Source organism: Triticum urartu, chromosome 7, assembly GCF_003073215.2.
Source record: "Triticum urartu cultivar G1812 chromosome 7, Tu2.1, whole genome shotgun sequence".
Lineage (NCBI taxonomy): Eukaryota > Viridiplantae > Streptophyta > Magnoliopsida > Poales > Poaceae > Triticum > Triticum urartu.
Window position 1 is genome coordinate 616,207,654 of NC_053028.1, and position 19,384 is coordinate 616,227,037.

At 44.2% G+C, this 19,384-nt stretch overlaps 1 protein-coding gene across 1 annotated transcript; it reads left to right on the forward strand.

Annotated features, from left to right (window-relative positions):
* Positions 1 to 14,263: 14,263 nt before the first annotated feature.
* On the forward strand, positions 14,264 to 16,630 carry LOC125518112 (F-box only protein 7-like). Its single transcript, XM_048683049.1, has 2 exons — positions 14,264 to 14,505; positions 14,715 to 16,630. Exon 2 carries the CDS (start codon positions 14,792 to 14,794, stop codon positions 16,196 to 16,198), a length of 1,407 nt encoding a protein of 468 aa, XP_048539006.1. The 5' UTR covers positions 14,264 to 14,505; positions 14,715 to 14,791; the 3' UTR covers positions 16,199 to 16,630.
* The last annotated feature ends 2,754 nt before the right edge of the window (positions 16,631 to 19,384 follow it).

The window sequence follows — 19,384 nt, forward strand, 5'->3', positions numbered from 1 at the left end:
GGCCGTGCCTCTGCCACCGTTGGACGCGGCATCCTCTCCACGTTCGAACGCACCCGCCCGCGGCCATTTTTGCCGCCGGACGGCGAATCCCGGCGAGGTCCGGCGCCCCTCCGCCGCGGGAACGCTCCCCGGAGCTCCCCAACGCCGGCCGCCGACGTGGCCGACCTGGGGCCACCCCTGGGTCACTGACCCGTGGGCCCTAGGGGCCCGGCCGGCCTGTTGACCCGGTCAGCCTTGCTGACTGGACCGGCCATGCCACTGACCGCAGGCCCCCCCCCAGAACGTTAAAAATAAAAATAAATGATAATTAAAATATTAATTAATTAATTAAGTAAATACTTAATTTAATTAATCCTGATTAATTAACCTAATGGCTAATTAACCTAATTAACTATTGTTAATTAACTAACAGAGTATGACGAACGGGACCCACCTGTCAGGTTGACCAAGTCAACCCTGTTGACTGCTGACGTCAGCATGACATCATGCTGACGTCATAAATTCATTTTTCGAATTAAATAATTAATTAATTAAATTCCAGAAATTAATAAAATCTTTAGAAAATCATATCTTTTAATCCGTAACTCGGATTAAAATATTTTCAACATGAAAGTTGCTCAGAACGACGAGACGAATCCGGATACGCAGTCCGTTCGTCCGCCACACACCCTAACCTATCGAACCCGCAACTTTCCCCCTCCGGCTCCTCTGCCCGAAATCACGAAACACCGGGAATACTTTCCCGGATGTTTCCCCCCTTAACCGGTACCACCTCATACCACGTTAGGGCACGCCTAGCATCGTTACTTGTCATGTCATGCTCACTATGCATATGCTTGCATTATATTTATTGTTTCTTCCCCTCTTCTCTCGCTAGACACCGAGACCGACGCCGCTGCTACCCAGTACGACTACGGTGTTGACGACCCCTCTCTCTTGCCAGAGCAAACCAGGCAAGCCCCCCTTGATCACCAGATATCGCTACTCTTCTCTATACTGCTTGCATTAGAGTAGGTGTAGCATGTACTGCTTCCCGTTAATCCCTACTTGATGCATAGCCTGTCCTTGCTACTAACTGTTGTTACTTTACTGCAATCTAATGCTTAGTATAGGATGCTAGTTATCATCAGTGCCCTACATCCTTGTCCGTCTGCCATGCTATACTATCGGGCCGTGATCACTCGGGAGTTGATCACGGGTATATACTATATACTTTATACATGATACATGTGGTGACTAAAGATGGGTCGGCTCGTAGGAGCACCCGCGAGTGGATCTTTGAGGTGGAGCGACAGGGCAGGTTCCGACCACCTAGGAGAGAGGTGGGCCTGGCCCTGGTCGGCGTTCGCGATACTTAACACGTTTTAACGAGATCTTGGTATTTGATCTGAGTCTGGCTACTGGCCTATACGCACTAACCATCTACGCGGGGACAGTTATGGGCACTCGACGTCGTGGTATCAGCCGAAGCCTTCGTGATGTCAGCAACGGAGCGGCGCGCGCTGGATTGGACTGGAACGCCTACTAGGCTAGGTCTGCTTCCGGCCGCCCACGCAACGTGCAGGTGTGCTAAGGGCGATGGGCCCAGACCCCTGGGCGCTTAGGTTTAGACCGGCGTGCTGACCTCTCTGTTGGTCTAGGTGGGGCTGCGACGTGTTGATCTTCCGAGGCCGGGCATGACCCAGGAAAGTGTGTCCGGCCAAATGGGATCGAGCGTGTTGGGGTATGTGGTGCACCCCTGCAGGGAAGTTAATCTATTCGAATAGCCGTGATCTTCGGTAACAGGACGACTTGGAGTTGTACCTTGACCTTATGACAACTAGAACCGGATACTTAATAAAACACACCCTTCCAAGTGCCAGATACAACCGGTGGTCGCTCTCTCACAGGGCGACGAGGGGAGGATCATCGGTTAGGGTTATGCTATGCGATGCTACTTGGAGGACTTCAGTCTACTCCTTCTACATGCTGCAAGACGGAGGCTGCCAGAAGCGTAGTCTTCGAAAGGATTAGCTATCCCCCTCTTATTCTGGCTTTCTGCAGTTCAGTCCACCGATATGGCCCTTTACACATTTACCCATGCATATGTAGTGTAGCTTCTTGCTTGCGAGTACTTTGGATGAGTACTCACGGTTGCTTTCTCCTTCTTTCCCTCTATCCCTTCTACCTGGTTGTCGCAACCAGATGTTGGAGCCCAGGATCCAGACGCCACCGTCGACGACGACTCCTACTACACCGGAGGTGCCTACTACTACGTGGTGCCCGCTGACGACGACCAGGAGTAGTTTAGGAGGATCCCAGGCAGGAGGCCTGCGCCTTTTTCGATTTGTGTCCCAGTTTGTGCTAGCCTTCTTAAGGCAAACTTGTTTAACTTATGTCTGTACTCAGATATTGTTGCTTCCGCTGACTCGTCTATGATCGAGCTCTTGTATTCGAGCCCTCGAGGCCCATGGCTTGTAATATGATGCTTCTATGACTTATTTTATTTGTAGAGTTGTGTTGTGATATCTTCCCGTGAGTCCTTGATCTTGATCGTACACATTTGCGTGCATGATTAGTGTATGGTTGAATCGGGGGCGTCACAGTTTATATCCATGGGTACAAGATTATATCCATGCCCTATCCACGAACAATCGGGTTGAGTTTGGGCGCCGCCCATGGACACAAAAGCATATCCAAACTCTATCTATTCAGGTCGGATATCCATGGATATCCATGTCCATGGATAAAATTGCCATCCTACGTCGTCAATGTGGTGTCATGAGATGGTTGGTGCGGATACAGTCTCTGTTCTAGTTTGTCAATCCTAGATCTGATCGCTTTGGAGCTTTTTTTCGTTTTTCCTCGCCTACTCATAGCTTTGATCTTATATGACTTTGCTTGTCGCCGGTGAGTTTTCGCATATGTGTGAATTGATGTTGGCTGTGTGCATCCTAGTTATGCAGAGGCCGGGTGTGTGCTCATTATATTATGTATCTTTTTGATGCTCCGTTTTGAGCCAATAAAATTCACCCTTTGTCGGAAAAAAATATGCTGATAAGAGGCAGGGGGCGGTACCTCTCATCTCCAATTCAACACGTTTTACTTTTATTCAAATATAAATTACCAGTGAAAAAAAGCTAGGGGTGGAAGCAAGAAATTCCTCGGCCCACAATGCACATATAGGCCTAGCAGTTGGCCCATAGAGGAAGTTGAATTCACGTCTATCAAAATTTCTAAGTTTCAACATTGATTTTTTTTACAATAATTTAACGGCAAGCTCCTATTTCACTGCGCCAAAATTTTGATATTTTGCACATGAGACCCAGGCTGGAGCTGTCCATTTAGCACTCGGTGTTGTAGCTGATTGTATGGAGTGCTCATCTTTCTCGAAAATATAGCAAGCAATTCCTACATTTAGTTTTATTAAAACATGATTATTAAATTTCTAAAAAAATCATTTTTGGGAAAACATATTTTTTCTTGAAAAAATTGAACATTTTATTAAATAAATGTGCACATTAATAAATTTTGGGAACATTTTTTGAAAAACTTTGAAGATTTTTTAAAATTTGTGAACATTTTAAAGTTTTGGGAACTAATTTTACAAATGGTGCACATTCTGTGAAACAAAAGTGACAAAAATTGGTAGAGAAAATAAAAATGAAAAATCTGGGTGAGAACCTTCCTAAAACACCAAAAACCAGACAAAACCTGCTGATAACAAAAATGTATCTGATTGGGCCGGCCCACTCGTTCGCTCATCCGCTAATTATGTGAGTCGGCAACTTGCAGAACCAGCAGCAAATAGGAAATACCAATTTAATCTCTCCCCTAACAATTTAATTCTCTATAAAACATTGATAATTTAATTTTACATAGAAGGAGCTGCCGGCTTAAAACAGTGTAATTTTTTATTATTATAAAGGTTCCACTTGTGCGATTGAATGGAATGGAAGACTACTGTGCGACAGGTGATCCTCTATAATAGTTATTCAATGTATAAATAGCCTAGATTATCCTAGAGGATGAAACATGGGGATGTAACTCAAATGGTAGAGCGCTTATGTATGCTAATAAGAGGCAGGGGGGTCGATACCTCCCATCTCCAATTCAACCTGTTTTACTTTTGGGGGACGCTAGGCGCCGGCGCGCAGGCCCAACAGTTGGGCCGGTCGAGCCCCAGCCGTGCAATGCAGGTGCTTAAAGGCTGTCAGATCTGTCCCAATGCTTCGTCCCTTCTTGCGAGTCATTTTCTTCTGAAAAACTGAACGCCCCCGAGCGCCGCCAACACCCTTCCCCGAGCTTGAAGCAGCACGACAGCGTCCTCGTCGCCGGTCGGCGCCCTCGCCGGCCATCCTCGTCGCCAGTCGGCACCTTCTCCGGCCGTCCTCGCCGCCGGTCGCCGCCCTTGTCCCTTGCTCTACCCATGCAACAACTGCTCTGGGTTGCAGATCCGCCCGACGACGGATGTAGCTCGGTGGCCATGCAGCACCGCCATGCCGTCGGTCTGCAACTCCCTGGTGTCGCCATTCCCACCGTCGTCAGCATGTTGTATCGGTTGAAGCTTTTTCCCATGTCACTTGAAGCTTTTTTCAAGATGGTTGAAGCTATTTTCACGATTTGAAGTTTTTTCCCATGGCCATTGAAGCTTTTTTCATGGTTGAAGCTTCTTCACATATCAGTTGAAGCTTTTCGCGCAATGGTTGAAGCTTTTTCAGCACGATGAGGCAACGGGAAAATGTTTTTTGCTGCAATAGGGAACGAAGAAAGCTACAACCAGTAGCCATTTTTGCTACATCCAGGAAGATGACGAAGTGTGGCCGGCGACGACGGGTTGTGAATTTGTTGCAACCGCAGTGGGAAAAAGCTACCACCGGCGGCCAAATTTGCTGCAACTGGATATGCGGTGGTCCGACCGGCGTGCGGTGGTGCGACGAGCAGCAACATGGATGACCACGCTGCCATGGATTTGCTACAACCAGTGTGCTTTTTTGCTACCACGGCGGTGACCGCGTGCTACCGGTGGTGCAACGGCAGGGAGCTGCGACCTCGACGACGGACGTTGGAACCGGCGTGATCCATCGCGCGGGTGCTGCAACCGTCGGGGGAAAAAGCTTCAACCTTGGTGGGAAAAGCTTCAACCGTCAGGGACATAAGGTGCTTTAAGCGGTAGACGAACGAGGAGCTGCGAATGGGGGCAAGGGGTCGCGCGCATGGCGGAGGGCGCCGTAGTCGCGGCCGGAGACGAATGCTGTGCAGCGATCCAATCAGCATGCAGTGGCACGGGTGGAGGCTGGTGCCTGGTTCTGCGGGTGCCCCATGGAGTCCGGGTCGTGCGGAAGAAGATGAGGGGAAAATCGATTGGATAAGAAGTGCTTCGGTTGCCAGTTTTTTTTAAGCGGTGCTCCCGTCGCCTAGTACTCGCATGATCCAGTGATCGCAAGGCCCGCGTGCGTCCGTTGCAACGCTTCGGCCGGTGCACCGGCAGCGAACGTTTCCCATGCAAATAATTACCAGGAAAAAAAGCAAGGGCTTGAATCAGGAAATTACTCGGCCCACAATACACATATAGACCTAACATTTGGCCCATACAGGAGGTTGAATTCGTGCCTATCAAATTTTGGGAGTTTCATCATTGATTTATTTTTTTACATTCATAAGTTTCATCATCGATAATTTAATCGGGAGCTCCCTTTTGATGCATCCTGTAGGAGCTCTAAATTGCGAGCCCTAAGGTAGCTGATTGTATCCAGTGATTCCTCGGTTTTCATTTTTTTTGGTTTTACAAGATTTCAATCGATTTTTATATTTAGTTTTCCAGAAATAGATGAATATATATATTTATTTTTCAAAAATGAACATTTTGTAAAAAAATGTGGTTTTATTTTGACGAAGTGAACAATTTATAAAACCTTTTGTGAAGTTTTTTTTTTGGAAAAACTTCCAAATTTTGGGGAAAAAGCAAGGGCTTGAATCTGGAAATTACTCAGCCCACAATACACATATAGGCCGGAGGGGGAGTTTCGTTAGCACGACGGCCTGGTGACGGTGATGGTGAAGTGATCCGTGCAGGGCTTCGCCTAAGAACAACGTGAATATGACCGGAGACGTAAACTATGGAGAGGGGCGCCGCACACGGCTAGAAATCAATGTTGTGCGTTCCAAATAGGACTAATCCACATATATATGAGGTGGGAGAGGGAGAGGGGTAGCAAGGGGTGTCCCAAATAGGACTAATCTTACTTCGGCGCCTCCCACAAGGCGGCCTCCCCCCTTCCATAATTGTCGGAGGGGGAAGGAAAGAGAGGGGGGAAAGAAGGGAAGGGGGAGACCGAATCCTTCCCTTTCCTTTCTCCCTCCCCCTCCTTCTTTCTCCTCCTATTCGGCCTATATGGGGGTGCACCAGCCCACTAGGGGCTGGTCTGTCCCGCCCTTGGCCCAATAAGGCCCATATCTTTGCCGCACGGGGGGGGGGGGGGGGGGGGGGGGGGGTGCCCGGAACCGCTTCCGGTGACCCGATACGTACCCGGTACCCCCAGAACACTTTTCGGTGTCCAAATACTATCGTCCTCTATATGAATCTTTACCTCTCGACCATTTCGAGACTCCCCGTCATGTCCGTGATCTCATTTGGGACTCCGAACAACATTCGGTCATCAAATCACATAACTCATACAATATAAAATCATCATCGAACGTTAAGCGTGCAGACCCTACGGGTTCGAGAACTATGTAGACATGACCGAGACACCTCTCCGGTTAATAACCAACAACGGGACTTGGATGCTCATATCGGTTCCCACATATTCTAAGAAGATCTTTATCAGTCGTACCGTAATGACAACATACATTATTCCATTTGTCATCGTTATGTTACTTGCCCGAGATTCGATTATCGGTATCTTCATACCTAGTTCAATCTCGTTACCGGTAAGTCTCTTTACTCATTCCGTAATACATCATCCCACAATTAACTCATTAGTCACATTGCTTGCGAGGCTTACTATGATGTGCATTACCGAGAGGGCCCAGAGATACCTCTCCGATACTCGGAGTGACAAATCCTAATCTTGATCTATGCCACCCGAAAAACACCTCCGGAGGTACCTGTAGAGCATCTTTATAATCACCCAGTTAAGTTATGACGGTTGATAGCACACAAGGTATTCCTCCACTATCCGAGAGTTGCATAATCTCATAGTCGAAGGAATATGTATTTGACATGAAGAAAGCAATAGCAATAAAACTGAATGATCAACATGCTAAGCTAACGGATGGGTCTTGTCCATCACATCATTCTCCTAATGATGTGATCCCGTTCATCAAATGACAACACATGTCTATGGTTAGGAAACTTAACCATCTTTGATTAACGAGCTAGTCTAATAGAGGCTTACTAGGGACACGGTGTTTTATGTATGTATTCACACATGTATCAAGTCTCCGGTTAATACAATTCTAGCATGAATAATAAACATTTATCATGATATAAGGAAATATAAAATAACAACTTTATTATTGCCTCTAGGGCATATTTCCTTCAATCGTCATGATTAGTTGAAGTTTTATCAATTGCCAATAGTAATTCGTTTACCCACCGTTTGCTATTTTTCTCGAGAGAAGCCACTATTGAAATCTACGACCCCTAGGTCTCTTTTATTATATTTTTCTTTGCGATCTATTTTTATTTGCTTTTATTTTCAGATCTATTAAACCAAAAATACAAAAATATTTTGCTGCACTTTATTTTATTTGTGATCTATTTATCCAATCTATTACAACTTTATTCCGTCCTTTTGCCAATTTTTGGTGCCGTTACCCGAAAGGGATTGATAACCCCTTTAACACGTCGGGTTGCGAGTATTTGTTATTTGTGTGTAGGTGTTGTTTACGTAGTGTTGCTTGGTTCTCCTACTGGTTCAATAACCTTGTTCTCATCACTGAGGGAAATACCTACCGTTGCTGTACTGCATCATCCCTTCCTCTTTGGGGAAATACCGACGCAGTCCTAGCAAACATCATGTGCCTGGATTCTTCATAGAGCGATAGGAGGTAGTCCGTATCTTCCATGCTAAGCGGGTTATTTTCATGATGAGTGTTTATTCACTCGTCCTTGCATGAGAGGGGCGGTAATAGGGATTCCCGGTCCCAAATTCAAATTGCAAATAATTAAACAAAACTCTCCCGGGATTGTTGTTGGTATGGACGGCACCCGTTGTTTCGGACAAGCAGTGGAGTGTGATTGTTGGTGGAGGGGGAGTAAACCTCTACTTTTATCGCTTGGGAATCGCCACTAATGTGTTTAGCATGGAAGATACCGATAACTAATGGTCGTGAAGTAAACAGGAAGGGTGCATTTCTCAAAATTTCATTTACCTCTGTTTTAAAAACTCGAGCTCTGGCACCGCTGCAAATCACTGCTTCCCTCCGCGAAGGGACTATCTATTTACTTTTATGTTGTGTCATCACCTTCTCAAATAAGCGCCAGAACCTGAGAGCACTATTGTCATCCTCATGCATTGTGTGTAGCTAATGTTGGGTGCATCATGACTGGATATTTTCTACCATGAATTACAATGTCTAGTCGCTGCTTGAACTTTGGAGGTGCTCTGCATTTATGTTTTGCGGTCTCAGAAATGGCTAACGAGATGTCACTATTGTCATATTATATCATGGTTGTTTTGACAAAGTGTTGATATTTGAGATGTCTTATTATTGCTCTCTAGTTGTTTATGTTATTGATATGAGTTAATATAATTTTTAAGAGTTATTGTCGACATGGTTAGTTATAATCTTGGCTGAAAACTTGGGTGTTGTTTAAGCTTATTTATGTAAACAAGAGCAAAAGAGTTCGTAAAAGTTTTCCTTTTTCACTTTCAGTTTATCAACTGAATTGCTTGAGGACAAGCAAAGGTTTAAGCTTGGGGGAGTTGATACGTCTCCGTCGTATCTACTTTTCCTAATACTTTTCCTCTTGTTTTGGACTCTAATTTGCATGATTTGAATGAAACTAACCTGGACTGGCACTATTTTCAGCAGAACTACCATGGTGTTGTTTTTGTGCAGAAATAAAAGTTCTTGGATTGGAACGAAACTTTGCGAGGATTTTGTATTCAATAAAAGAGAATTTCTGGAGCCAAGAACCACCGGAGGGGGGCACCTGGGTAGGCACAACCCACCAGGGCGCTCCCCCTCCAGGCGCACCCAGGTGGGTTGTCCCCACCTGGTGGCCCCCGCAGACCCTGAAATGGACGCTATAAAATCACATATTTCCAAAAAAATAAGGGAGGAAGAATTATCGTGTTTCACGAGACGGAGCCGCTGCCACCTCCTGTTCTTCATCGGGAGGCCAGATCTGGAGTCCATTTGGGGCTCCGAAGAGGGGATTTTTGTTAGGGAACATAGTATTTCAGAAATTTTGCCAACGATCATGCAAGATCTATCTAGGAGAAGCATAGCAACGAGCGGGGAGAGTGTGTCCACGTACCGTCGTATACCGAAAGCGGAAGAGTTTAGTAACGCGGTTGATGTAGTCGAACGTCTTCGCGATCCAACCGATCCATGTACCGAACGCACGGCACCTCCGCGATCTGCACACGTTCAGCTCAGTGACGTCCCTCGTACTCTTGATCCAGCTGAGGCCGAGGGATAGTTTCGTTAGCACAACGGCGTGATGACGGTGATGATGAAGTTATCGACGTAGGGCTTCGCCTAAGCACTACAATGATATGACCGAGGTGGAAATCTGTGGAGGGGGGCACCGCACACGGCTAAGATCAACTTTCATGTGTTCTAGGGTGCTCCCATCCCCACGTATATAAAGGAGGGAGGGGGAGGCCGGTCGGCCCTCATGCATAGGCGCGCCAAAGGGGGAGGAATCCTCCTCCTAGTAGGAGTAGGACTTCCCCCTTTCCTAGTCCTACTAGGAGAAGAAGGAAGGAGGGGGAAAGAGAAGGAAGGAGGGGGCGCTGCCCCTCCCCCTAGTCTAATTTGGACTAGGCCCATGGGGGGGCCAGCCCTTAGCAGCCCCTCTCTCTCCCCTAGGCCCAATAAGGCCCAATTCTTCTCCGGTGGTTCCGATAACCCTTCCGGTACTCCGATATTTATTCGGTGACCCCTAGAACTATTCCGGTGTCCGAATATAGTCATTCAATATATGTCTTAACCATTTCGAGACTCCTCGTCATGCCCGTGATCACATCCGGGACTCCGAACTACCTTCGGTACATCAAAACACATAAACTCATAATACTGATCGTCATCGAACGTTAAGCGTGCGGACCCTACGGGTTTGAGAACTATGTAGACATGACCAGGACTCACATCTGGTCAAATACCAATAGCGGAACCTGGATGCTCATATTGGTTCCTACGTATTCTACGAAGATCTTTATCGGTCAAACCGCATAACAACATATGTTGTTCCCTTTGTCATCGGTATGTTACTTGCCCGAGATTCGATCGTCGGTATCTCAATACCTAGTTCAATATTGTTACCGGCAAGTCTCTTTACTCGTTTTGTAATGCATCATCCCGTAACTAACTCATTAGTCACATTGCTTGCAAGGCTTATAGTGATGTGCATTACCGAGAGGGCCCAGAGTTACATCTCCGACAATCGCAGTGACAAATCCTAATCTCGATCTATGCCAACTCAACAAAGACCATCGGATACACCTGTAGAGCATCTTTATAGTCACCCAGTTACGTCGTGACGTTTGATAGCACACTAGGTGTTCCTCCGGTATTCGGGGGTTGCATAATCTCATAGTCATAGGAACATGTATAAGTTATGAAGAAAGCAATATCAATAAACTAAACGATCATAGTGCTAAGCTAACGGATGGGCCAAGTCAATCACATCATTCTCTAATAATGTGATCTCGTCCATCAAATGACAACTCATGTCTATGGCTAGGAAACTTAACCATCTTTGATTAACGAGCTAGTCAAGTAGAGGCATACTAGTGACACTCTGTTTGTCTATATATTCACACATGTACTAAGTTTCCGGTTAATACAATTCTAGCATGAATAATAAACATTTATCATGATATAAGAAAATATAAATAACAACTTTATTATTGCCTCTAGGGCATATTTCCTTCAATTTTCGATCTTCGACATCACCAACCCTTCTCCATCGCTAATTCCACGACGTTCCCCACCGGGAGTGAGTATTTCCTTCGTAGGCTCGCTGGTCGGTGAGGATTTGGATGAGATTCATCATGCAATCGAGTTAGTTTTGTTAGGGCTTGATCCCTAGCATCCATTATGTTCTGAAATTGATGTTGCTATGACTTTGCCATGCTTAATGCTTGTCACTTTGGGATCGGGTGCCATGATTACAGATCTGAATCGTTTATGTTATCACCATTATATCTATGTTCTAGATCTGATCTTGCAAGTTATAGTCACCTACTACATGTTATGATCCGGCAATTCCGGAGTGACAATAGTCGGGACACTTCCCAGTGATGACCGTAGTTTGAGGAGTTCATGTATTCACCGTCTGTTAATGTTTTGTACCGGTTCTCTATTAAAAGGAGGCCTTAATATCCCTTAGTTTTTCCAATAGGACCTCGCTGCCACGGGAAGGTAGGACAAAAGATATCATGCAAGTTCTTTCCATAAGCACGTATGACTATTTATGGAATACATGCCTACATTATATTTATGAACTAGAGTTAGTGACGTATCTCCCTAGGTTGTAACTGTCACATGATGAATATCATCCAACAAATCGCCGATCCAATGCCTACGATTTTCCTACATATAGATCTTGCTAAGTTACTACTGGTGTTGTTACTATTGTCACTACTACAAAACTATTACTATCATTGTTACCGTTACTGTTCCTGCTATCACTACTATCAAAGCTATCATATTACTGTGCTACTGATCACTTTACTGCAGATAATTAATCTTCAGGTGTGATTGAATTGATAACTCGGTTGTCAATACTTGCAAATATTCTTCAGCTCCCCTTGTGTCGAATCTATAAATTTGGGTTGAATACTCTACCCTCGAAAGTTTTGTAGTTGTCCCAGGTGCAAGTCCACCCTCGACTCGCAAATAGGCTCATACTTTTCCCAAATTGCAAGCGCTCTATCTTCTATCTTGGTTGTCACTATTTGTTTTTTTGCGTATCCTGTTGTTGGTCTAGGCATGTTTGGCTTCGCTATTGTCCCCTCGACTCGCAACTGGGGTTTGACCATTTTTTGTCCAAGTTGCAAGTCCACCCTCGATTCGCAACTGGAACCCGGTCTTCTAGTCCCAGTTGCAAGTTCACCCTCGACTCGCAAATAGGGTCCGACCATTTTTGTCTCATTTGCAAGTACGTCCTTGACTCGCAACTGGGACCTGACATTTTTTTGTCCCAGTTGCAAGTCTATCGCCGACTTGCAACTGGGGCTCAACCTTTTTTCCCAGTTGCAAGTCCATCGTCGACTCGCAACTAGAGTCCGACCTTTTTTCGTCCCAATTGCAACCCCCTCAACTCGTAACTAGAACCTGACTTTTTTTTGTCCCAGTTGCAAGTCCACTCTCAACTTGCAACTGGGGTCCGGTTTTTTTGTCCAAGTTACAAGTATACCCTCGAGTCGCAACTAGGGCCCGTCATTTTTTTCCGGTTGCAATTTCATTGTCGACTCGCAACTGGGGCCCGACATTTTTTCCTCCTAATTGCAAGGAGGGTAGAGTATTCAACTCAAATTTGTAGATTCGACACAAGGGGAGCCAAAGAATATTTGCAAGTATTACCAACTGAGTTATCAATTCAATCACGTCTGGAGATTAATTATCTGCAACAAAATGATCAGTAGCTGAGTAATATGATACCTTTGATAGTAGTGGTAGCAGTAACAGTAACGGTAACAGTGATAGTATAGTTTTGTGAGGCTCTGGAGAAGAACTAGAATTGAGTCGTCGCACAAACTTGCGAAAAGAAAATAGAAAAATGCAGTCGACGGCGAAAAAAACTAAGGCCCACTAGATGTGAGGCTCTGGAGAGGAATGTGAGTGGACTATAGACAAAAAGCGGCCGGCAACCCAATATCACGAAAACACACGATAACGGCCCGACCTTGCACTAGCAACAACCTGGACATGAGCTACGCGTGGGACAAGGCTCAACAAGCAAGCGTACCAGCCAGACCATCATGTTTTGTACAAATATTAAAGACAGATGATCCAACGACTTTGGACTTAGATGTGAGGTACTCCCTTCGTTCGGAATTACTTATCTTGAATATGGATGTATCTAAAACTAAAATACGTCTAGATACATTCATTTCTGCGACAAGTAATTCCGAACGGAGGGAGTAGCTATTTCACATCTAGATGTGAAATAGCAAATCTATTATTTTAAAGATGATCTAGGCTACCTATCCTCATTTTGATGAGAATGAAATCTGTAATTGAACTGGGTGGGCCTAAATAACAGATAGTTTGTATTTCCTTTTCTTTGCATTTTTGTAGTTCTATATATTATCTCTGATGTAGATGATAGACACAACTCTGTAAGCAACTTTAGGAATGATAAGATGTATCTGGCAATTTTCATGCTAAACTTTATTTTTTTACAACAATAATTCAATATTTTCTCTCTTGGTTTCTTACATAATGGCGTAACGGTGCATTAATTATAAATTTGCACATTTTATTTTATTCATGTAGAACTCCATTTATTATTACGATTTGATATTGGGGGGGGGGGGGTTTCTCTGCCATCAATTCACACGCTTATGTGAAAAAATTATATTGATTTCAGTTTGAGTTGAATATCCAATCTCAATATGAGAAGCTATCATGAGGTTGACCTTAATTAGATCATTGCATGTGACTGAGCCTTCGGTAATTACCTTTGTGTTGGACCCAATTAAGTAAACTAATTAAACATATCTATTTGCTTGCCACTGCAAATCAAAAATTGAACAAAAATACATTTTTATTGTTCTTTTATTTTTTATTGAGGTTCATGTCCACTACTCCCTCTGTACCAAAATACTTGTAGTTGGGGAAACTAGTGCAAGTTCCCTCAACTACAAGTATTTCGGTAGAGAGTGAGTACATTATTTCATGTTGTGAATTTCCCTGGTTTATGCATACTATTTTTATTTTTACAGTCCTTTGAAGAGTAGAATTTGTTTTCTAGTGGATGAATAAGAAATTGGTTATTTTATACTTTTTTGAGCGAAGGTTACTATACTTGTATTACACGCAGGGGCCTGTGAGAGCAAAATGGGCCAGTCTACAGAAATATATGCATGATGGACCGCTTGCCAATTGACCGCTCAAAAAACCGGTACCGTCAAGGACAGGAAAAAAAGACTCCACCGGTCCCACCCCCTCGCCGCCGCCGCCGCCGCCGCCGGCGGCGGCGCGAAGTCAGCTTGCTCCTCCCAGCGGTTCGAATCGCCGTCTTCGCTGGCCACAGTTCGCACGAACCAGCCCCCCCTTGTCGTCGGCGACTGCCCCAGCTCCTCCCCCGGCCGATTAATCCCCTCTGGTCGCCCTCCGCCGGTTAGTGCTCTTCCTTTCGCCCTTGCTTGCGTGACTCGGAATTCCTGCAGAAACAAGTCCGAATCTTTGTCGAGTGCCTTCTTGGGCTCGGATTTGCTTCTCCTACCGGAATTTGAAGCGGTTGGTGATCTATCTGTATATAAGTATAGCCAGGAGCCAGCCTTTCCTCTGCAGAAATTTGCGTCCAGCTTACTGATTTTTTTTATCAGTTTGGCCGAAGCTCCTCAAGATATCTGCAGAGACACTCTGCGAAATTTGTCAGTTTGGCCGAAGCTGAAGATATCCAATGGAGTCATGTAGTGTTGCCAGGATAATGAGCTTAGGGAAGCTTGCTATACACCGGACGTATTTGTGCACCCTAATCTTCAGAACTTTGCCAAAGATGCTAGGCTTCACTCCCAGTTTGCTGAAGAGATTCTGCAAAGCTGAACATGTTGAGCTACAACTGACCAAGAAGACTACACTGGGCACATTGCCGGAGCTGCCTCCGGACATTTTGATGGGTATCTTTGCCACCCTTGAGATCCCTGACCTCGTGCGTGCCGGCTCTGTCTGCTCATCCTGGCGCTCCGCATACACAAGCCTACGGAGCCTTGGGCAGTACAAACTCCAGCAGACGCCATGTCTCCTCTACACCTCCAAATCCACCAGTGAGAGTGTTGCATGCCTCTACAGCCTCGCAGAGAAGCGATTGTACAAGTTAACCCTCCCGGAGCCGCCTATCCGCACTAGGTGTTTGATCGGGTCCTCACATGGCTGGCTGATAACTGCTGATGAGAGATCTGAGATGCACCTCGTCAATCCGGTCACAGGTGAACAGATTGCTCTCCCTTCAGTGATCACCATTGAGCAGGTGAGGCCCATCTTTGATGAGCATGGTGCTGTCCACAAGTATGAACTCTCATGGCACACTGGAATGCACGATGGTTATAACTTGCCGTCAATCTTTGATCTTGACAACCTGCGGCACGAACTCCACTATAAGGCGTATGTGTTCTCCGATGCATCCACGGAAAGCTTCATTGTGGTGCTCATCCACAATCCAATGCGTCAGCTCTCTTATGCAAGGGTAGGGGATGACAAGTGGACCTGGCTGCCACCTCATGATGTCTATGACGACTGCACTTACAAGAATGGCCTATTGTATGCAGTGACTTCAACTGGAGAAATTCATACTTTTGATCTTAGTGGGCCTGTCGCCAGTATGAAGATAATTATGGGGGCATCTGAGAATGTTTCAGCTGGCAGTGCGTACATTGTTCAAGCTCCCTGGGGTGATCTGCTGCTTATTTGGAGAATCTTTGGGGATTATGATTTAGAACCTGAACCTGGGGCATCTGTGTTTTGGCAAACAGGCAGAATTAATATGTATGAAGTTGACATGGTGGCAAGTAAACTTAAGGAAATCAATTCGTTGCGTGCCCATGTGTTATTTCTTGGGCATAATCAATCTCTTTGTCTCAATGCTGAAGAATATCCAGCTCTCAAGGCAAATCATGTCTACTTTACTGATGATAGTTTTTTCTGGACAACGGGATTGAAGAATAATCACCGTGACATGGGAGTTCTCAATTTGGATGATAATAGCAGGGAGGAAATTATATCTCCTCATCTTTGCTCCAACTTTCCAGCTCCTATGTGGATTACGGCTGATCTTAGAAAGATGAACTTGGCATCAGTAGGGGTAGCTTGAATAAGAGCTGATGGGTTCAATGAGCTAATAATGGGTGGTATTTGCAAGGTTATTGCAGATACCCAGGGAGTAATAGGACTGTGCGCGGCCATTATTTGCAATGAGCTAATAATGCCCTTAGTTTGTACACTCGACTAGCTTCGATCCAGTTTACTTTGAATAAAGAGATTTCGTTTTCCTTTGTTTACTCATGTTGTTTACTCAATGTACCAAATAACTCTCTCCAATTTTAATGTGTCAACAGAAACTTGAGGAATACCAAATTGCTCTCTCCATTTTTTTGGGGTATGTTCGGAACATATGGTGTATGCTCAAAACATTGCTGGGGCGGAATCAACAACGAAATCTTGCTGAAGTAGAAACAGATTATTTTTTTTGCTGTAACAAACAAGATTTTCATGCATACAAACAAGGGAAAAGGTCTATGTATAAGGAAGAAGAATTCCCAACAGGTTGTCAAGAAGTTGATCATGAAATTTGTTCCAGACTTCTCTACCACCTAGAAAGAAACTAATTGACCAATGTAGTTGAACAACAAATGTTCCCATTTCATACATTTACAGGCAGTTTGTGACTGGCCACTCTACACCTTTGATGCGCAAGAGAGAATTCTTGGTCCAGTAGAATGCCGAACAACATGACGCATAGTTGCCGCCTCTTTTGTTGTTTGCCTTCGCACAGTATCGGTTCCTGTAAAACTGGATTAACTTAGTTTGGTTTTATGTCAGGAACAAGAAATATAGCTATTCACAGGAGCAACAGCAGCAGCACATCTATTAACTTGAGAATCAAAAACCTACATGGTAGATCAAGCATATTGTTGCCACCAGTCAGGACCTAGCCGGTGGCAAAAGTGCGCGTGCCAGCGGACATCATCGCCGGAGCGAAGTTTGGCGACGCAGCCAAGCTCGCCACACCAAGTGCCGCCTACTTGATGCAAATAGGAGCAGTGCCTGATCATCTATGGTTAGGGCATTTCAAAATTAGCTGACTCGGCACTCAAAGGAGGAGAAATATGTTCAGGCCAGCCGGGGTATTTTCTTTTCTCTTCTTTTTCTTGATCTGGCCGGGTTAATTTTTCGGAGACAAGAAAGAGGGAATATGGGGCGGGACGGGACGGGGAGCACGGGGCATATGAAGCGAACCGACTTCGGTTGCGTTCTAGCCCACGAGGTTTTTCCAGGTGGCCCATTTGGCCCATGTTCCACTCTCTCTCTCTCTCTCTCTCTCAAAAAACACATTCCCTCTAGCACACACACAGAAAACTCTTCCACTGAAATAAGATATGGTTAGAGAGGAGTGGCAGCTACAACCTACAAACATCAGCAATTCAACATGGTGCATACTTCGGATCCTCCGCGATAGTGTTTCGAGGAACTACCGATCTCAAAATCCTAGAAGCTTATGCTTGCCGGGAATCCACGGCTCTTGCTGGGGATCTCGGTTTGCGGAAAATATATGTTGCATCTGATTGCCAAGGGGTTGTGAATGATATTTAGTAGCCAGCAGGGCACCGGAGGTCCTCATGGAGCGATTATAGAAGAAATAGCAGATCGAACGGCTGGCTTTCAGTCATGCAAGTTCATTCATGAATGTAGGAACTTCAATTTTGAAGCTCATAATCTCGCCAAGTTTTTTGTTTTTACTAGGGGGCATAGTAAATGCGATAAAATAAGGACGCCAATATCTGGCGATCGGTCGCCGGGGAGTGAGGCTCCAACGACCGATTCATTCTTTAGCTAGTCGATCGACCAGCAAACATTTTCATTCGTTGGGAACTCGGGATCGAGCGAACCAACGGCCCCTTTAGCTCCCACATTCGGCTTCCAGGCCTCCAGACTCAGTTATAATTTCCTTTGTACAAAAAAACACATGTAAAAATGATTTGTAAAGAATACACTTTCTTATAAAAAGCAGAGGAACTTTTTTTTATAAAAATCTCATGATCTGAAGAAAAAAAATGAAAATTGCCATTGTAAAATTAGAGAATACTTTTCCCATAGACAAAAAAACAAAAAGGCATATGTTAAAATGCCATGATAAAAAAAGCAATCTCTTAATAAACATAAAATATCATCTCTTAATAATAAAAAAATGCGCTCTCTTAATAATAAAAATTTCATCTCTTAATAATAATAATGCCATCTCTTAATAAAAATAATGCCATCTCTTAATAATAAAAAATGCACATGTTCTTCACTTAGATTTGTTTGAGCTTGTCAAGCAATTGCAATATATGAAACTAGTCCCAACATGATAGATATTTAAGAGGTATATAATAAAAACTTTCATGAAGATTATTGGACAAAATAAACTTGATTCATTGTAATAGTTTTGAGATATGATGATAGTGATATGTGAGTGATATTGGTGAGTAATTATGCTTTAGTAAGAATATTGGTGTTAAAGTTTATGATTCCCTATGCAAGCACAAAAGTCAATAGTTATGCAATGAAATTATATCCTACTTGTGGTGCATTATTCAGTGTTAGTTATGCTTAATGCTCGCTTATGTAATTTTTTGTTTCTTGGTTGGTTGCTTCTCAATCTATTTGCTAGTCTCCATTTGTGCATCCAAAATATTTAAACCCAATTTTGTCATATGAGTCCACCATAGTTATCTATATGTGGTATTTTCGTGTTGTTCTAAGCAAATTTGTATGTGCCATATCTAATTTTCAAAATAAATTTTCTTTTTGTGTGCTTGTACCGCTCATGAAGCGGCAGGGGGTGACTAAATTTTTTCATGCTAGATGTGTTATTCTCAAGATGAGTGTTTATTCACTTGTCATTGCACGAGAGTGCGACGGTAATAGGGATGCTCAGTCCCGAAATGAAAAAGAAATTTACTTTATGTTATCAAATAATAAATTCCTTGAAAAGTGTTGGTATGGACGGCACCCGTGGATACGACTAGTCGTGCAGTGTGAAAGAATGGTGGAAAATGGAATAAACTTTATTTTCTGTTTGGGTACCGCCTATGATATATCTAGCATGGAAAGTGTTGGGAATTAGTCGGTCGTTTTTGGTGACGGTAAAAGTATGCCTCTCAAAAAATTTATCTCTCAATTTAAACTTTGAGCTCTGGCACCTCTACAAAGCCCTACTTCCCTCTGTGAACGGCCTATTTATTTAATTTATGCAATTTTTATTTCTATTTGAGTCACCATCTTCTCTTATAAAGCA